General features: G+C 60.7%; 1 protein-coding gene across 1 annotated transcript; it reads right to left on the bottom strand.

Annotated features, from left to right (window-relative positions):
• Positions 1 to 227: 227 nt before the first annotated feature.
• On the bottom strand, positions 228 to 18,333 carry SEZ6L (seizure related 6 homolog like). The gene is given in 16 exon segments (XM_059827615.1): positions 228 to 257; positions 586 to 688; positions 947 to 1,061; positions 1,201 to 1,233; positions 1,957 to 2,151; positions 2,390 to 2,581; positions 2,706 to 2,900; positions 4,190 to 4,386; positions 6,531 to 6,669; positions 6,761 to 6,955; positions 8,024 to 8,190; positions 9,090 to 9,255; positions 9,695 to 9,880; positions 10,456 to 10,648; positions 17,056 to 17,189; positions 17,460 to 18,333. Coding segments are annotated over 16 exon segments (3,114 nt in total).
• Positions 18,334 to 19,384: the final 1,051 nt, after the last annotated feature.

Here is a 19,384-nt window from a genome sequence, read left to right as displayed (position 1 = left end):
CGGCTCCCGCTGCTGCCTGCGCCCGGGACTCTGCAGCACACCTATCGCAGTTTAAATAGAATAAATACAGTGAAGAAAACAGTAAAATCTTCAATAAAGAGGCAAAAGGAAAGACAACAGCAGGTCCAGGGGTCCAACCAAACTCCACGTGGTCTCTGGATTAGTTACTGAGGAAGTTCTATGAGAGCACATTAAGTTCACAGCCGGAGACTCTCTTACCGCTGTCCTTATATTGAAACTTCGTATTCTCTTGTTTCCTGAAAAGAAGAAGCCAGTTGAGGGCAGCAGCTGCGTTTCAGAAGAATCCCCCCGTTCCCGGGCGGCAAGCGAGGCCCCGGCTGTCGTTTTGCTACTGGGAAAGGGGTGCCCTCCCTGCCCGGAGCCCGCAGCCCCCTCTGCCCCTTCCCGCCTGCCGGAGCCCACCGGGTCCCTCGGGAGCCACCGACAGGGACGGAGCCTCCTGCCCCGCTACTCAGCGCTCCTGCATCAGGATGGCTGGATTCATCCTATTGCTGCACGCCCGGCAAAAGCCACGCTTCCCCGTCAGGATGGTCCCCAGGGAGGAACGGGTGCAGCAGGACTCACCCCTGTCTCATAAATCGGGTTGTCGAACTCTGTTTCTACCGTGATCTGGCTGTAGGGGTGGGAGTACATGAGGGGCAGGCGGAGGCTGGAGTAGTACCGACACCTGCGGGAGAGACACAGGGGTCACCGGGGTGCACGGCACGACCCCAGCACAAAGCATGACCAGCCCCGTCCTCCCACGTCCCCCCCATCCCAGCTCCCCGCCAGCGCCCCAGGGACCCCAGAGCGGGAGCTCGGTGCCCGGCTCCCCAGGACTGTGCCCGGGGTGTGCGGCTGGCCAGGGCACAGCGATGCTGAGCCAGCCCTGGCCACGTCCCCACGGGGCTCTGCCGCTGGCCCCCAGCCCGACTGCATGCCCCACCTTGTGAGATAGATGTACGCTCCTCCCAGCAGCAAGGAGATGATCAGCACCGGGATGAATATGGCCAAGGCCATATTTCCCCCCTCGAGCGATGTCTCTGCAGCAGCTTCTGCTACTAAAAGGACAAGACCTATTATGTTGGCATTTGTGATCCCCTCTCTGTCTCTGACTCTGCCTCTCCCCTCCCTCCTCCCGGGCTCCACACAGGCTCTGGCTGAGGGCCAAGGCTCATCCAGCAAATGCATGTCACTCACCTTCCAGAGCGTGTTCAAAGCTGTCTTGATTCACTGGAAGAGAAATGGAGAGTTACTGGGATGTAACTGGGTTTAACTGGGTGCTGGCAGCTGTTGGCTGCGTGGGGAGCCCAGGCCCGGGGTCTCCCTGCCCCATTGGGTCCCAAGCCACGCTGTGAACTTTCAGTTTTTAGTAAGCTCTCGGTCTCTGTAAGCGTGTGCATTGGACTGAGCGGGCTGGGCAAGCAAGACACCGGCAGGACGGCCCTGGCTGGGGCGGTGGTACCCTGCAGAGAGCCCCGCTGCCCAAGAGACAAGGTCTCCACTTATTCTCATTAAGTAGTAATTAAGAACAATTCATCCTTGCATCCTCCTGTGTCCAGAGAGCGCACTAAACCCAGACCTTATTTAGACCAGCGCCTAGGGGGTTTCCTGGGGCTGAGCTCTCCCACCTCAGCGGGTACCCAAGGAGAGCATCCCTGCTGAGCCCGGTGAAACTGCTACGCGAAGTCACAAAGAAGAGCAGGTGACTGGCCAGGCCCGCCCCGCACGCCCCACACCGCCAGCACGGTGGCCAGAGGGTTTGCTCCCCCTCCCCGGGGCAGCAGAGCCTGCTCAGCACAAACCCAGAAAAGCACCCAGGTCTCAGATGAGTTTAGCTCCCAGCTAGAAAACTGCTGGGGGTCTGCAACCAGACGCAGGTCCCCAGGCTGCCCCGGGTCGGGGACGGAGGCGTTGGCTGTCCCCGCGCCCCCCCAGCCACCCCCCCGCCGTTACCTTTGCAGATGGGCAGGGGTCCGCTCCAGTGGGACGGCTGGCCCAGGATGCATTTGATGGTAACCTCCCCCATGAGTTCAAAGCCCTCATAGCACATGAAGGTCAGGGACTCTCCCGGCAAGTAGAGGCGCTTATAAAGTATTTGGTAGCCATTTTCTGGCAGTCCTGGATTATCGCAGGCCAGTGACTCCTCAGCTGAAAGGGAACACATCCCGGGGTGAGCCCCAGGGCTTGGGCTGCCAAGGGAGAGAAGGAGCCTGGGAGGCAGTGGGGAAGCACCCTAGATCTCACCCCATCCCGCTTTCAGGTAGCTCAAAGCTCTGCACCACCCTGCGTGGCTGGGGAAGGTCTCGGCCGCAGGAAAGGGCTTCCCAGGAGCCCCCGAGCAGAGGAGCCGAGCTGCGGGAGAGCAGGAGAAACTGCCCGAACTTACAGACGCAGTGTGGGAGCCGCGAGGTCCAGATGGGCGTCCCCGTCTCGCGGCTGTAGCAGGTCAGCAGCGAGCTGCCCTCCAGCACGAAACCGGGGTTGCACGTGTACTGAATGGTGGTCCCCACCAGCAGCACCGGGTCGGAGATGAGGCGGGTCGAGTGCTCCACCTCGCCCGGGTCCGTGCAGTACATAACTGGGGAAAAGAGGCCGTCTGAGCGGGCAGCCCCAGCACGGCAGTGGGGACCAGCAGCCGTTACAAAGCGGTGTGGGTCACGGGGATGCGATGGGGACAGCAGGACGTTGCTCGGGGCACTTACTCTTTTCGCAGAAGGGGGGGTCGCTGCTCCAGCTGAGGTCCCACTGGCAGGTGAGGGTGTCGCTCCCCACGATGTCGTAGCCCGGGTCGCACTGGTAGGTGATCTTGGCCCCTCTCACCAGCTCTGTGTGCGACGTGGTCTTCCAGCCATTCTGGATCTCGGGCAGGTCGGAGCAGGAGTCGTTGCGGGACACCTCTGCAGCCCAGAGAGATGCTGGCGGTCACCCACGGAGCGAGATCCCACGGCACAGCCCTCCTTGGAGCTGCTGCACGTGGACACGCAGCTCTTCGCCAAGTGCCCGTCCCTCCCTGAGAGCTCTCCAGCCCCGTGCACCCGCAAACTGCATGGCCACAGCCGGCAGCCCAGCCCACGGGTGGCATGCCCTGGGCAGAGGGAAGGGGCAGCAGGGCAGCAGTGGGTAATGAGGACTCCTTGAAGCCTCCGCAGCCCTGACCCTAAAAGCAGGTGGAGGGCTGTGCTAATGAAAACAGGGCAGTGTCTTTGCTGGAGTCAGGACAAAAAGAGCAACCTGGGAACACTAGGCTCAGCTCTGGCTGCAGGCGCAGGAGAGGAGCGGTGCAAGTGCTGTGGTCACAACACGGCTGGTTTGCTCTGGAGCGGGGTTTCTGCCATGCTCTGCTCAGCCCCGTGCCCACAGAGCACTGTGCCCACGGCTGAGCCCGGCCGCGTGTGCTGCAGTGCACCAAGGAGGGGACCTGCAGCCTCGCAGGTGATCTGCATTGCAGCTTGCTCTCTGTTTGTCGTAACCAGAGCCATCAGCAGTGGAAAGAAAACAGGCTTGGAAGAAGTCTGCCAGGGGAAGACATGTGGGGGGAGAGGCAGGCAGCGAGACCGCATGCCGCCGTGGGGAAGAAGTGCCCTTCCCAATCCTTGTCCCTTCCTTGGGCATCAGCCGCCCCGGCCTGGCAGCCATGGCTGAACCAAAGGACGATGCAAACAAACAGCTCCAGGTGCAGTCTAAGCCCCTCTGGAGCAAGGAGCTGTGAGCTGGGAACATCCATCCCAGGAGCCCACCCGGGGACTGGCTTCAGAGACCTCTCCTAGGAGGACACCTCGCTGCAGTGCCTCAGTACCATCAGCTTCATGCCTGACAGAGTGTGTGTGTGGGGGGAATCCTGCACACCTGCTTCCAGCCATTTTTCTCTCCCTGTTCTGCTCTGCAGGTATACTGGGCCAGACGAGTGCTAATAGGGACCAAAAATTCTGCTGCCCTCCTGCAGAACCAGCCTGGAAGAGGGGAGACATAAAGGGACACCCCAGAACTGACTGACCCAGAGACCTGCAGTGGGGCTGGGGGTTTCTGCAGGAGCTCGGTGGGATGTGGAGAGGAGCGCTGGTGTCACAGCGATTCTCCCCGCTTCCAAACCCGGCACCTGGACAACCTGGTCCGGCTGCGTGTCCCGGTCCCCACCTGCACTGCAGCGGCAGGGCAGGGAATGCACCCAGCACCCCGCTCTCCCTACCTATGTAGTTCATGATGAATCCTTGCCCCTTCCCAAAGATGAGCCCGGCAGGGTCCGAGTGGAACTGGATGGTGAGGTCGGGGCTGGAGGAGTAGAGCTTCTGGGGACCGCTGCTGCCGACGTACTGCCCCAGGATGCGGGCGGTGAGCTCGTCCCCGTCGTAAATGGTGAGGATGTCGCTGTTGGTGAGGTTCAGGCTGGAAAGCAGAGCGTGGCTGGGGAGCGGCGTGGGCAGGGCCCGGGCGGGACGCGGCGGTGCCGGGCTCAAGGGGCAGCGAGACGACCGCCCCCGGCCTCTCCCAGCCCGGCCCCGGGCCCCGGGCCCCGGGCGGCTGCGGTGCCGGCCCGGCCCCGGCGGGGCTGGTTTGCGGACGGCAGCCCCGCAGCTCCCCCCGCCTCCACCACCCCGCGGGGAGCCCGGGGCGGCTCGGGGACAGCGAGCCCTCCCCACCGGCCCGAGGGCTCCCCGGGGCAGCGCGGCCCGGAGCCCCGGGACGGGTGACGCCAGCTGCCGCGGACCCTGCCCCAGGGCGAGGGGAGGGCCGGGGCCCCGGCGGCGGCCCCCCCCCCCGCTGCAGCTCCCGGGCGGCGGCGGGACGGACCCCCGAGGCCGGGAGCGGCCCGGCCCAGCGCCCCGCGGCCGGCAGAGAGCAGTGGCGGCCCGCGGCGCGGCGGAGCGGAGCGGCTCCGCCGGGGTGCCCGGCACCCACCGGGCGCAGGGCCGGCAGCAAGCCCGGCTCCGGCGCCGGCAGCAGCCTCCCTCCGCGCGGCCTGCGGCGGGGACGGGGCTGCCCCGGGCGGGGGGGGGCGGGCGCGGGGCCTCCCCTCTCCCCTTGCTCCCGAGCACCGGGCGGGCGGCGGCTGCGCATCCCCCGGGGAAAGGTCGCTGCAGCCCGGCCGCCTCTCCTGCCCGGCAGCCCCTCGGGGGGCCGCCCAAGGGCGGGCACAGGAGTCACCTTCCCCCGCTCGCCGCCCTGCCTCGTCCTGCGTGCCAGCAAGGCAGGCCAGCGCCGGGGAGCACGGCCAGCGCCCAGCGCCCCAGACCGGGCAGCGCGGGGGGGCCGGGGCAGGGAGGCCACGTCTCCCCCTCCCCGCGGGGGAGAGCTCCAGGGTGCTCCCAGCCCCGCAGGAGGAGCCCCCATCAGCTCTGGGGCTGAAGTAACGTTCCCAGCGAAGCCTGGACTCCCGCACAGGGCGGGATCCGTCCGGCTGTGCCCGCACCGTACCTGTGGGCTGGGGCTCTGCCACTGCGGGACCCCTGCCCTGTGCGTTGGCCCGTCTCAGTCAGCCTTGCTTGGAGACGCCTGAGCCGATCCCCAAACATTTCGTTAAGGATGTTCTTGGAAGGCGCCCAGCTAATCCCCATGGCAAGCTGACATTTGTGGTAAATCTCTGCTCTCCGTCAAACATGATCTTCTCGGTGACATTTATGTCTGATGACTTCAGATCGCTTGGCCTCCAGTTCTGCTCAGCCCAAGCACCCACAAAGCTGGGAGAGGTGCACTGGGAGCTCCGACTTGCGATTTTGCAGAAAGCTTTAAAATCTTTATGACTCTAAGCCTCTACTTGAAACACATCCTCCTCTTGAAAACCCAGAATAGCATCGAAGGAGATCCCCTTTGCATCAGCAGCATTATCATGCCAAGGGCGCCCAGCCTGGCATCGAATCCTGAACCCCTCTGACCCCTGGTATGTGCAGCGAGCGCTGCCGTGCCTGGACAGCGCACCCGGGCCTTGCTGGGCAGCTCTGCTCTGCTCCCCACAGCTTTCTGAGCCACCTCACTGAACGGCACAGGAACGAGCTGGCAGTCAGGAGGGGAACCGATGCATTTTGTGAAGACATGTTGGTCCCGCAAGAGGAAGAAGGCAGGGCACAGGAGCGAGGGCTGGGCAGAGCCTCCCCCTGACCCTCACCCTCCCTGTATCCCATTCAGCCCAAAGACTAAGCTGAGGTTTCCAGCTCATGGATGTCCCCAGGCTCTCCTAGCCCTGTATGAACCAGCTCGTGATGATGCTGCCTGTTACTCTGAGCTGCACGTGGCCGCATGCTCCTGCAGCGCTGCTCCCTGCGGCTTTGCTCCAGAGGAGCTCAGAAGCTGTCTCGGGAGCAATTAACTACTGCAATGGATGGTGTATCAGCGCTTTGAACTCAGGGAGCAGCACTGGTACTGCCCTGGACCTCCCCCTGGGTGCCAAGTACATCATAGGGGATTAGGAAAGCTCCGAGGGGGAGAACAGGGAAACGGTGCAGGTCCTTGTGGCGGGGGGAGCCAGGATACTGCAGCAAAGTGGGCTGAGTACCAGCGGGGCAGAGGCATGCACTGAGGTCTGGACTACTCACAGCTGGATGTCCAGGAAGAGACGCTTCTCCTCACCGACATGGACCCTCCAGATGCAGTCCTCTCCCTCCGCATAGGGCTCCGGCCAGTTGGGAGACAGGATCACCCCAGCCACGGCAGTCAGCTCCCCCCCGCACATGGCTGCGGGAGCGAGAGGCAGGCGGGACTCAACTGGGGTCCTGGGGGCATTCACGCCCGCCACCCAGCATTGCCCCATGGCATGGGGACTGACCTCGGCACAGCGGCTCCGTGTCGTTCCAGTATGGGTCCCGCATGTTGACGCACTCGATGACGGCGGGGCCCTGCTCCAGGGAGTGCCCGGGGTCACACGTGAACTCCACGGTGGTGCCCAGGTTGTAGGTGGGGTCGGAGGTGGTGAAGTTCCCGTTCTGGATGTAGGGCTCGTAGCAGTGGCCCCGCTCGAAGGCTGGAAGAGAAACCCCCCATTAGCCACAGGGGCACGGGGCCAGCTGGGGGGAACACTGCCTTCCCCTGCTCCTCACACCCTCAGCTCTGGGGGTTTGCTAGATGAGCCCCAGGCTCTGCTGCCGTCCCCAGCTAGAAACCCTCCCTCCATCCCCACCGGGCACGGATGGCCTCTTCCATGGCGTATTTTACAGGTAACTAGGATTAACAACAGTTTATCTGTCCTGAGACATGCAGGCTTAACCAAACCCTACTTCCATTGTGTATCAGCATCAGTAACACACTCGCTGTGTTGCCAGTTGCTGTATTTGCTGAGCAATCTCCCCTGGGATTACTGCGTGTTATTGAGCTTGCTCAGAGGCGTGGGGCTCCCGTGGGATCCCGGCAGCAGGATGCGCTTAAATGACAACTGGAGCAAATCTGTGTGAGCTGCCTGGGGCTTGCCCAGTGCCCCATCCCCGTAGGAGCCGCTGGCTGGTCCCGAGGAAGGCAGCCCAGTGAGCAAGCGCTGCAGCGAGGGCAGGGGCCGGGGCAGTCCCCGTCCCTGCCGCTGGCGGGGGCTCGGTACCCAGCAGTGCCGTGCTACTGGGACCGAGGGAAGGGGATAGACTGGGCCTTTGGTGGTGACGGTCACAGCAGGCTGTGTAATTCCCACAGCACCGATGGCCTTTTCAACTCGGATTTGGAGGGGCCCCATCCTGGACACAGCACCCACTGCCCCAGGGCTGCCCCGCGGCAGGCACAGGAGATGAGTCCCGTGGACACTCAGCTTACCAACGAACATTTCTGTTTGAATAAATGACATTTAGCTATTTCTTTTCCTATTTCTTGCTAGGCAAATGTATTCCCCAAAGCTACTCCAACCCCAGGCAAGGTTCGGGTTGCCCTGCATGCCTACAGCTACGTGGGGACAGCAGCACAGCAGAGCACCGGGTCTGCCGGTGCCGGGGGCAGCCGAGACCCTTTCTACAGCCATATCTGTGTTAATTGCCCGAATGTCCCGAGGCCCAGGAGTGTTGGCTGAGGCCAGACTGCTGCTCCCAGGGGTACCGAAATGAGAGCATTTCACCTTCAAAGCGTATGTTGAAAGCTGTGGCAGCCGCAGGCTCCTCCGCGAGGAAGTCGATCCTGATGGAGGAGCCGTCGCTGATCACCCCTTCGAAGGGCACACTGTCAGCACGCAGAGAGTCGTAGAGGACGGCGGACTGGTTCGTGTCCCCGCTGTACACCACCATCCTGCACGGGAGGACATGGCATGTTACATGGGAGAAGTGTCCCTGGGCCCCCCCGGAACATCACCCGGCCCCCCTCCTTGCCAGCACCCGCTCTCTGGTGCTCGCAGAATATGGCATTTTAAAGAAATCGTGCAAAGAAAAATCCACCAACCAGATAAGTCTCTTTTACTGTGTCATAAACAGGGGCTTTATTCTTTGATTTTACTACAAGCCATAAACCTGCTTTACTGCCTGCTACCAGACTGAACATTAATGCTGTTTAAACACAAGCATCAGCACCGTAAGTGTGTGCCTTGTGTTACGGATGCGGATAGTGTGGGATTTGCAGCTTCTTGCACCGTGGCGATGAGCAGTGCTGGGCATTGGGTATTCGGGGGGAGGAGAGGACTGGTGTGACACAGCACACTGCATCACGCTGCAGCTAGCGGGATCAGGAGACCAGCAAGATCCTCTGGCACGAAGCGCAGGGCCTCGGGATAGCAGGGGCTGGTGCTCTGCACTTGCTTCTTGCAGCTCTTTTTGCTCAAAGACCTGTCTTGCCTCCTGAGCACTTGAACACCTAAATCAGGAACCTCCTCTTCTGCACCGGGACCCTTCTGTGCCCCCATCCCCACCATCCTCTGGCTGGCGGCCTCCTCCGTGCTGCACCCCGAGCTCAGGGTGGTGCTGCCTCCCGGGACACCCGCAGCCCGGGCACTGGGAGGGCAGGAGGTGCGAGGTGGGGGAGCCGAGACCAGCTGGGCGTTTCCAAGCCTCGGTAGATTTAGCGCCCAGCAAAGCTCCTCGCCCTGGGCAGAACAAAGCTCCCCGCAGTCCCGGGGGTGCAGGGAAACGGGCTCAGCACAGACCTCGCCGCCAGCCAGCGGCACCCGGCCGCACGAGTGGCACCCGGAGCCTCACCTGTCCTTCTCGGTCAGCAGGAGCTTCTCGAAGTGCAGGTGCAGCTTCTGGCCCGGGGGGGCCCCGATGGCCCACACGCAGTACATGCTGCCCGACTGGTTCCCGGTGTAGCTGGGCGAAAGGACGCGGCCGATGGTGGCATTGTGGACGGTCCCGCCGCAGGGCGCTGCTGACACAGAGCACAGCCCCGCTGAGATGGGCAAGGAGACGGGGCAAGGCAAAGGGTACGGGCAGGCGTTTGCACCCGGGGCTTCTGCACAGCAAAGGGGATGAACCCCTCCGCTGACGCCTGCCCAGCTCTTCTCAGCGTTCTTTAATGCATGAACCTCTTGCCTGGCTTTGCTTTCTTTTAGGCATACACGTATATGCTCACACATAAAATCTGTAATTTCCTTTCTCTTACCTGCCTAATTAGGAGGCAGATTTTGCTGCCACTGAAGTGAAAACCTGCAGTACCTCCGGCTGCACTGTGCGCAGAGCTGGGCTTGCTTTCACTCTCTCCCGGGACTGCACTCAACTCACGGCGCGAAGAAAGCAACTCTAATTGTTTTTCTTTGGGGATCCCAGCTTTTCGTAGCACTGAGGCTAACTAACGAGGGGCGTACCTGAGCAGATTGGCTCTGGACTGCTCCAGTGCGGCCTCGATGCGTTGATGCACGTAAGCACCCTGGGACCCTGCAGCTCGTAGCCCAGGTGACAGTGAAAATGAGCAATTCCACCCGAGTGCAAATCCATCACGGTGACGTCTCCAAAGTCAGGTCTCCGTGGAAAGTTGCAGCTCAGCATAAACACTGGAACAAGCAGACACATTTCGGAGCTTAGGGCTTGTCTGCTCTGAGCCACCCCGCAGTCGGAGGGGGGAGTGCTGGGGACATGCTGGATGTGCCCACGGTGCCACAGACAGACCCTGCTGCTGGCTGCAGAGCACTTACAAACCACCACGCTGCCGCTTCTCCACCTGTTACTGCTTTTGCCCAGACCCAGTTTCTATTTTAAAAAGAATTTGCTTGAACTCATCTATTTTTTACAGCTCTTCAAGGAAAAAAATAGACTTGCAGGCTGAGTCTGTGCAGGAAGAGTTGCTGCACAGGGACAGAAATGGGGCAAGGCGGGTGTGAGGAGCACAGCCAGCGCTGGGGTCCGGGACATCAGTGCACATTGAACCCTCTGCCCAGGGCACAACACAGGCTGCTGCTCAACCCGCCCCAGCTGATGCTCTGAGCACAGGCACGCAGCGAAGCAGGAGCCCGGCTGGTCTGCGGGGGCAGAGCCCCGCATCCCTCCACCCCTGCAGTGGGGCCGAGCCCCACGGCACTGATGCCCCGTCCCACCCCTCCTCGCGCACCCGCGTCGGGGAGGCACGCACCCTGGTAGTGGAGCTGGAAGGTCCCCACCACCTCGTCCTGGAAGGTGCGGAAGTAGACGGAGATGGTGTTGGTGGGGCTGCGGATCACCTGGCCCTCCACCAGCAGGGTCTGGTTGGCCAGGACCACCAGGGCATCGCCGTCCACCCCGCGGATGGAGAGCACCTCCCCGTCTGACAGGTTCACACTCTTCACCTGGGTGGGAGCAGAGAGCCATGAGCTGCAGGGGCAAAGGCAGGGATCCCGGCAGGGTGCTGGGTGAGCAGTCACGTCCCAGCCCCAAACACATTCAGCACCCTCAGAGCATTGCGCCGCTGCAGCCTTCCCTCTGCACTGCTCTGAGCACTGGGGGCTCATTGCGGATGGGAGCTGCTTGTTCAGCTGCGATGGAGCCGTCTGTGCCCTGCACGAGTCCAGGGGACCCCCACAACCACTGACGCCTTCTCCCTCCCCTGGGACAGCAGGCGCAGGCAGCTAGAGCCGCTCACTTGAGACACATTGCAAAGCTGGATGCTCCTGGGCAGCACAAGTTGACCCATGTCTACTTCCCTGCTGAAACTGGGGATTTGGGCAGGCGGGTAGAGGTGGTGAGGGTGAGACAGGAGGAAGATGGAGGGCTACCATGAGTCGCTGGTCAGGGTAGTAGTGGGGCCACAACTCCACCTGCATTGGCCCTGGGAGCAGACCTGTATCTGGGGGCACCATGGCACGGAGCATGGCCGTGGCCAAGGCTCATCGGTCTCAGCTGCAGCTGGGCTGTTTGCCACAGGCCCGCAACCAAACTGGGGTATTCCGTAGGGCTTGGTGCTCGTCGTTCACCCTGTGCACCAGGGATCCTCCCCAGGATCCCTCATCCACACCAGGCAGTGGATGGGGAGTCTCACGGCAAATGCATCTAATGAGCAGTCCCAAAAGGCTTTAATTATTATTTGGGAATAGCTGAAAAGTAACCTCACATTTGCATTTCACGTCCATTTAGCTTAATAAATGGGCTCATATTTCAGCAGAAAGATGCTCATCAGATCATTTGTTTCCCTAAGTGTGCGAGGACCAGGGCTCTATATTTAGCACCCACCACAGCCTTAGCCCGTAATTGCGAGCGCTCCCGACAATGTTGTGACTAGAAGGATTTGTTGCTGTTGTCACAACCGTGCCTGTCTCCCCCATCCAGTGCACGGGGTGGGGATCTGCCCAGTTCCAGGGGCTACTGGTACTGGGCACAGAGCCACTCGCAGCACTTGGCATCCTCTGACCTGTTGGAAGAAGTGAGATTTCATCTGGAGAAATGACCCTGACCCTGTCGAGTAACTCCCTGCCTGCCCCGAAGGTCCATAAGCCCTGAACGGTGCTGGGAAAAGCCCGGTCCTCGCTGCGGGGCTGGGCTGAGCAGCCCCCAGGCAGAGCAAGGTCAGAGCATGCCTGGGTTCACCCCAGCCCACGCTTTTAACCCAGGAGGAGCTGATTTTGCCTTGTTTTGCAGCAGGGTGCTGGGTCACTGCAGAGAGTCTCTGGTCCTCACTGCAGGGAAAAGCAGTCCTCGGTCCTCATGGATGCTGCACGGCACGTCGGAAACATGGGGCAAGTGCGTGCCCTGGACCCCAACCTGCCCTGGGTCATTTCTTCTTCTCCAGGTTTTGTCCTGCAAACGTGTCCCCCCAGCACAGCATGCACAGATCGCGTCTGGTGGGGTGGCTCAGATCTAGTTATTAATAAATGGAATTAATTAAATGTTATTGGGGATGAATTATTTGGAGCACGGGATCCAGGGATGCTAAGCGGGCTATGTACAATGCTAACAACTTTCCCCAGCTCCCACTGGGGCAGAGCTTTGCTTCCCGAACCGGGTCTGAATCACTGCAAAGACCTTTCCAGGGTGTTTCTAACACATTTTGTTCTGAAATCACTGAAAGACAAACCCGCTCCACAGCTAGCTCCAGTGATGACTAGCATCAAGCACGCTATCTAGCACCGAATCACTCCGGCAAATTAGAAAGAAAAATGTTCTGGGGTGCCATCTGAGCGGCTGATTGCAGCCGAGCTGCTCTGCTCTCCCTCCCCAGCTCTCCGCTGGGAAGGGGGTTCAGAGGAGCAGCTTGAGCAGGCAGAGCTCTGCAGGAGGGAGGGAGCTGATGAAGGCTGCAGCATCTCCCTGGCCCTTCGCAGGGTGCCATGGGGTGGTGTCACCGCTTGGCTCCACCGCCAGCCTCCCCCTCCTGTAAACCCAGCTCAGAGGAGCCTGGATCAGGGACGTCATTGCGAAGGACCTGCCGTTCCCCGTGCCAGTGCCAGGTAGGCAGGCATCCTCGGAGGACCCCGGCTGCTCTGGAGTAACCGGCGGGTACAGACGGATACAGTGGCCTCGTGCGGGTACAGACGGATGCGGTGGCCTCGCGCCAGGGACCGTCAGCCGCTGCGAGAGGGACCATATGTGAGAGCTCCTGCCAGGGGCTGGGGAGGACAAGTTCTTACTTTAATCAAAGACTGCACCAATGTCAGCTCCTAAAGAGTCTGTTGGGAAGACAGGAGGGATCCTCGATTCAGACTGCCAGCCTTGCTCACCCACTAGAAAAGCTCTTTAGGGAAATTCTATTTCCTGCCAAGAAGATTCAAGAATTTTAAAAATAAATATAATTTAACTAAGCATTTGGAGAGCTGGCTGCTCCACGGCTCCCAGGGCTGCGATGGTGCGACCTGGCTGGCGTGGGGGCCGGCAGGCTGAGGCACAGGTCTCTCCAGGACGCTGCAAGAGGTGCGGGGGGCTGATGGCAGCAAGCTGAGCAGGGACCCTGAGCTCTCACACAGCCCTGGGCAGTCCCCAGCTCCAGGCAGGTTTGCTGGCATCCCTTCCTGAGACCATGCCTGACATCCAGGCTTCACACCCGCTCCTCACCGAAGGCATATTTTCCCTGCAGCGAGCGAGGGTTTGACTCCAAAGGGCTCAAGAGAAGGAAGCGGAAGGGCCTCGTGGCCTCCTGAATGGCTCCAAGCACCCACAGGAGCAGCCCCAGGGCTCTGTGCTCCCTCTCTTTCAGGGCAGGGCTGCAATGCCACGGTCGTTCCTGCCACCACTGGGCTCTCCCACAGTCCCTGCACTGAGGGTCAGCACCTTCCTGTCCCAGGGGCTTCTCTTTTCCCCGGCAGATTAACAGAGGTAAGAAGCAACACTTCACCATCAGTTGCTCTACCCTCCCCATACCACACGCTGAACCCTGGCGAGACCTTCCCCCATGCTTTCCAGGACAACCTTCCTCATGCCCAGCCTCCAGTGGGACCCACTGAGACCACACACTACTCATGACAGGGGAGTGCACCAGCCTGGGCTCCACGCAGAGCCCATCCACCCCAGCTCCCCAGGCCACCCCACCACAGAGCAACACTGAGCCTGCACGGCTCCGCTCCCCAGCCCAGCCTGGCTTCCCCCAAACCAGCATCCCTGAGCAGGTCTGGCCTCCCAAGGACCAGCTCAGCCCCAGCAAACCCACGTGAAAAAAGGAATCCCCCCATGGGTCACTTCTGCATCACACCACCCTGGCAGGAGAGCTCAGCCCCACTCCTCCTCACCCAGCAAGGTCTCCCCTGCTCATCTCCATTACAGGAGCTGTGAATTAAATCCAAATCACTTAAATGTTAACCAATTATCCACATCACGGTGAGGCAGCTGAGGAAGTTGCACTGCGTTACTCCAGCACCTGCCCAATGTAATTAGCCTCGGAGCTACTGAAACTCACAGCGCTTGTACATGTGAAATAATTAAAAAGCAATGCAAGAGACTTCCTCAGCACCAGGCAAAACAAGGGGGAGCAGCGGGGAGGTAAGGGCCGTCCTGCCCAGCTCAGGCATGGGCATTGCCCCCAGCCAGGCTGGCACACTGGGGATGAGCAGTGGTACCTGCTGTCCCTCAGCTGCTCCAGCTAGCGTGTCCCTTACTCCGCTTCCCAACCTGCGAGCTGCTGCCACCCCTGCAGTCACCAGTCCTCCCCTGCCACCTCCAGTCTCAGCCCCCCTGGCAGGAAACAATACAGAATTAGGACTGCCACCTTCCAGCAACCCTGCGCTAATTACTCCCCAAAGCGCAAGCTGGAAAGCAGCACAGAACGAGGCCATTGGTATTGGTTTACAGGTAGGGAAACTGAGGCATGGTGCTGGGGTGGTCCCCGGGGCCCTATCCTCCTCCTGTGCACTGCCATGGGTCCTGGCGCCTGGGCAGGGAGGCAAGGGTTAGAGATAGCCCAAACCCCGCGATTAACAGCCCTTCTGTTGTGCTGTGCCCCATTTCCCCAGCCCTGGGGCGAGGGGCTGGGATGCTGCTGGGGCTGGGACGCTGCCGGGGGCTGGCTGCGTTCGGGGCTGGCTGCGTTCAGGGCTGGCTGCCAGCCGGCTCTTCCCCCCCTGCCAGTGGCAGCTGGTGTGGGGATGCCTCCAGGTTCAGCTCCCTTGGGTGCTGGCCTTCCGTGCTGGTCTTGCAGGCTTGTCCGGAGCAGCCAGATGTGGGTCTTTATGGCAAAGCCTGTTGGTGACGGTGGGGAAAAGTCCCAGCCATGGGAGCAGAGCTTTCAGCACCAGCCCCACTGGGCAGGGGTGATGTCCAGGGTGGACTTGTCATTTTAAAATCAGGTTTCCATGCAAACACGGACAATGTTTCTGCACCGCATTGTCTGTCTCCTCCATGGGCTCATCAGCATGTATCATGTGTGACATCCCCTGCGCGAAGTAAAGAGAGGGGATAAATCTGTTGTCTTGCTTGCCATGAATGCTATTTCTAGCTTCCTTGGGACATAAATCATGTCACTGCTGCTGCCTAAATGGTTAAGAAGCCTTCTGCAGAGCTCGCTGCCTGCAGCAGCAGGTCAGACCCTCACTGATGCTGGCACGCTGGAGCGCATCAGTCCTCGTCCGTGGGCGCCTGCGGAGGGGCCCTGCAGTGGCTGGGGCGGCAGGGCAGGGACTGGCAGCCCCCTTCCCTCCTCCCTAATCTCTGCTGAGCTGCTGCCCACCCAGGGGCAGGGCAGGGGCAGACTTTTTGCTGCACGCAGCTGCAGGCAGCAGCTCCGGGGCACCACTGCCTGCAGCCCCAGGGCCCATCCAGCTCCCGCCGGTGCCCACCCAGCCAGGGCAGCTCAGCCCTGCCCGGATGCCCGCGGGCATCTCGGGCATCCCAGGGGCTGTTGACGGACGGGCTGCACGGTGCGTGCTCAACCAGCTCCAGACGAGGCCGTGCTCAGCCAGTGTGGACCCGCTGTTGTGATTTAATTTGTCTGAAAAGCTCAGAAGCATCAGCAAAGCGAAATGCAAAGCTCGGGGGGTGGAGAGGCTAATTTTATGCTCCATTAAAATCTCAGTTTACAATGGAGTGAGGTCAGGAGTGGTGTCACCTGATGGATTATGGACGGAGGCGAATTTACAGAGGAGCAGCCTGTCTTTAGCACCCTCTGGATTTGGGGAGACAGAGTTACTGCCATGGAAAAGTGTCTGAGACACTCACGCATCCCAGTGCTCACCCCTGCCCGGCTTTGCCGGCTCCGAGGGCAAGCTCCCCATTGGGTTCGCTTCCACAGCGCAGTTGGGCCGTGGAGGTCAGCCCCTGTGCCCGCTGGAGAGACGGCAAGAATAAGCTCTCTGGAACTACTCTTTTTAATGCACATTCTTAATTACACAGATTAAAAGTTAATGGGTTTTAATTGGATGCAAATGTTGACATGGGGAAAACACAAGAACAAGAAAGGATTGCACACCAGAGCGTGGAGACCACGAACTGATGGTGTTTGAAACATGTCAAGCCCCCTGCCCTGCTCCCAGCCTCGCCGGGCTGCAGGACGCAGCATTTCGGGGAGAGTCGACTGAGCACGTCTGCCTGGGCCAGACCCCCTGGCTCTGATGGGTTTGCACAGCGCCGGCACGGCAGCAGCCCTGGCACACGGCGTGCTGCACCCGCACCAACCATGCCCACTGCTCCACGCTCCCGTGCGTGCCAACTCACAGCATTTACAGATGCCTTCCTGCAGAAACTCAGCCCTGGCTCTCTGCCGCGGCATGCATATTTGCTGCTGCTGGGGTTTGCTGTGAAATGCCTGCTTGCCCGTGTGGTTTTTACCGTGCACTTGTCAGGGACGTGGCCTTGCTTCGGTGTAGGAGCCGCTTGTCAAAACTCCTCCAAAGCAAGTGCTGGCTGGAGAGGGGACTTGTGCTGCCCACCCAGACGCCTTGGGGCTGCCCGCACACCTCGGGGCTGCCCGCACACCTCCCAGCAGGCAGGGCAGCCAGGGCAGAGGGCTGGCGGCCGCGCTGGAGACAGCGCTGCTGCTTCACCCCTTCCCACGAAGGCTGAATGCAAATTGCTTGCCAGTGTCTCGTTGTTAAATTAATTGCATGGCATTTTAATGCTTTGATCATCGCTGACATTCAGGATGTACCACTTCCCTCGTACAGTTCATTTATTACACGGCCTAAGAAAAATCTGGTTTTTTTTCCCTGTGAAGGGATTTTTTTAGCAAGTGCCAGTGCCCAGGGCAGCCGTGCCCAAGGCCGCAGGTGCTTTGCATCATTTGCTGCCGTGGTGCAGGGGGGCCGGGCCATGGTGATCCCCCCACCGACGCGCTTCTCACCTGGAGCTCGACGCCGTAGCCCGTGTAGACGGTGACGTTGTAGGTGCACTCCAGGTAGCTGTGCAGGGGCAGCGGGGGGTAGTCCGTGGAGTCGATGTAGCCCTCGGGGTCGTGGAAGCTCATGCTGCAGAGGACTGGGGGGAATGTGGGGGAACGTGTGTCAGCGATTGCCCCGGGGCAACAGCTCACCCGGCAGATCCCTCCCGTGCCTGGGTGCTCCCCCTGCCCTAAAACCCAGCACCCAGGTCCGTGCTCCAGCGGCCGACCCCGATGAAGTGCAGGAGGTTTCAGGCAGCCTCACAAACCCAGGCATTGCTGCTGGCACCGCACGCAGAGCTGCTCCCCATCAGCTGCCATAACCCCAATCCCGAGCTCCCCAGCCCCGTGCAGGCAGCGCGGCTTACCCGGGGTGGGCTCCGTGGTTATGACGGTGGTGGTGATGATGGTGGATGTGGTGGTTTCTTGGCTCTCTTCCGATGTAGAGCCGTGCACCTCGCTCTCCACGCCGTTCGTCTGGTTAATGGCGGTGCTGGTAGGAGCTGCAGTTGGAGCCTCACCGGCATCGCCTGCGCTGTCGGGGAAGGGACGAGGGACCGCTGGTGGCAGGGTGGATGGGGAGATTTGCAGTGCAGGGTGGCTGGTGGTGGCCTGGCTTCCCCAGGCCAGCTCGGGGGGGCTCTGCTCCGCGTCCCCCACCCCGGCCGCTGCCTCTGCCGGTGCGCACGGCTCTTGGGAGGCAGCAGGGAGCCTGGAACCCAGCGGGCTGGTCGGGGAGGCAGCCCTGGGGGGCCCTGGCAGGGTGGGTTTGGGCCTCGGGTGCTTCCTCGCTGTATTTACTTGCTGTAGAGTAGGTGGCTTTTTCTTAACAGGGAAAGTTTGTTTTGCATCAGCATCGGCGGCGGCGGTGGGCGTTGGCAGGACGCGGCTCTGCACCAGCAATGTTGTGTCCTCCACCGCCGAATCGGTGCCGTCCTCCGTGGCTGGCAGCAGGTTGAGGGCAGTGGCGTGCCCCAGCTCCCCGTCTCCACCGGTCGATCCCACGGCGTGCCCAGGCTCCCCGTCCCCACCGATCGTCTTGTCCACCAGCTCATCCGCAGCAAGAGGGTCCAGGCTGGCAGGGACCAGTGCTGCCCCCGATCCACTGTCTGCAAAAAAACGGGGAAAAGTGGGACTTGGGCAATTCTGGGCATGAAATTATAGCTGCGCCGGCAGCGGGAAATCAGCCCCCTGGGGAGCTGCGGCTGATTGAACTCCTGCCTCTCTCCCAAACGGGCTCATTATGGGAAAGCAATAATGAGCCTGCAATAACTCCCTGAAAGTTGGGTTTCTGCTGAAACTCGGTGGCCTTATCTCGCCATTTCAGAGCTGCTATTTGGTCTCTTTATCTAGAGGTCACTTGTTCAGGGAGGTTCACTCGCTCCTGCTGAGTTTGTTGCTCTGGCTCGGTCTCTGTGAAAAGCCTTTATTTCTGCAATTGTCATCAGCAAATACAGCTATGTCAAAGCGCCTGATTAGGCCGCAGCTCTTTCCCATTGTCTTCCCCACGCTGCTGCTTGGCGGGGAACAGACGCCGATTAACCGGCTTCCTCCGGCCTCCCGCGGCAAAACACTGCCCGCTTCTGCAAAGTCTCTCCTTAGGCAGCCACTAACCTTTTGTGTTGGGCAAAGCAACGCGCGGGAAAGAAAGAGTAATCAAAGCCGCACCGCCACCACTTCGGCCAGGGAGTTTAATTGCGTGAAATACAGATTTATTCACCACCAATGGGGCTGACTGGGCTGCGGTCAACGGTGTAAAACAAGCTGTAAGCAGTGCCGCGGCTCTGTGAAACGCTGCAGAAAGCTCCGAGAGGCAGAGAGTCAACGTTTTCCATGGAAACAGCAGTTGCCAGGGAAGGAGCTTAATGCGTGGTACTTAAAGACTGTAATTCCAGCCCCCTCAGCTCCCCCGGGAGGGTTTGGAGCCCGAGTCCCCAAAATGTGGGGTCCCTGCCTTCGGTGTGGGGGGTCTATGAGCCCCCAGACCCACTGCTGGCCCAGGGCTGCCCGGGCACGTGCTCCCACTCTGTGACTGCAAAGAAAGGCACCGACCTGCTCTGAAAAGTGGTTTGACCTGCTGTGACGTGCCCGTGGGGGCAGCCAGGACGTGTGCCTGCCACGGTGCCAGGTCTCCATGGGACGGGGGACCAGAGCGTGGCCAGGGATTCTTTCCCAAGCAGACTCCAGCAAAGCACGGCAAACCACTGGCTCACCCTGGGCAATTCATTACAATCAGCGTTACAGATACTTTAAACAAAAGCACAACGCTTACATTACATTTAACTGGATTTTT

Source organism: Gavia stellata, chromosome 21 (genome assembly GCF_030936135.1).
Source record: "Gavia stellata isolate bGavSte3 chromosome 21, bGavSte3.hap2, whole genome shotgun sequence".
Lineage (NCBI taxonomy): Eukaryota > Metazoa > Chordata > Aves > Gaviiformes > Gaviidae > Gavia > Gavia stellata.
This window is presented reverse-complemented; position numbering and strand designations above follow the sequence as displayed.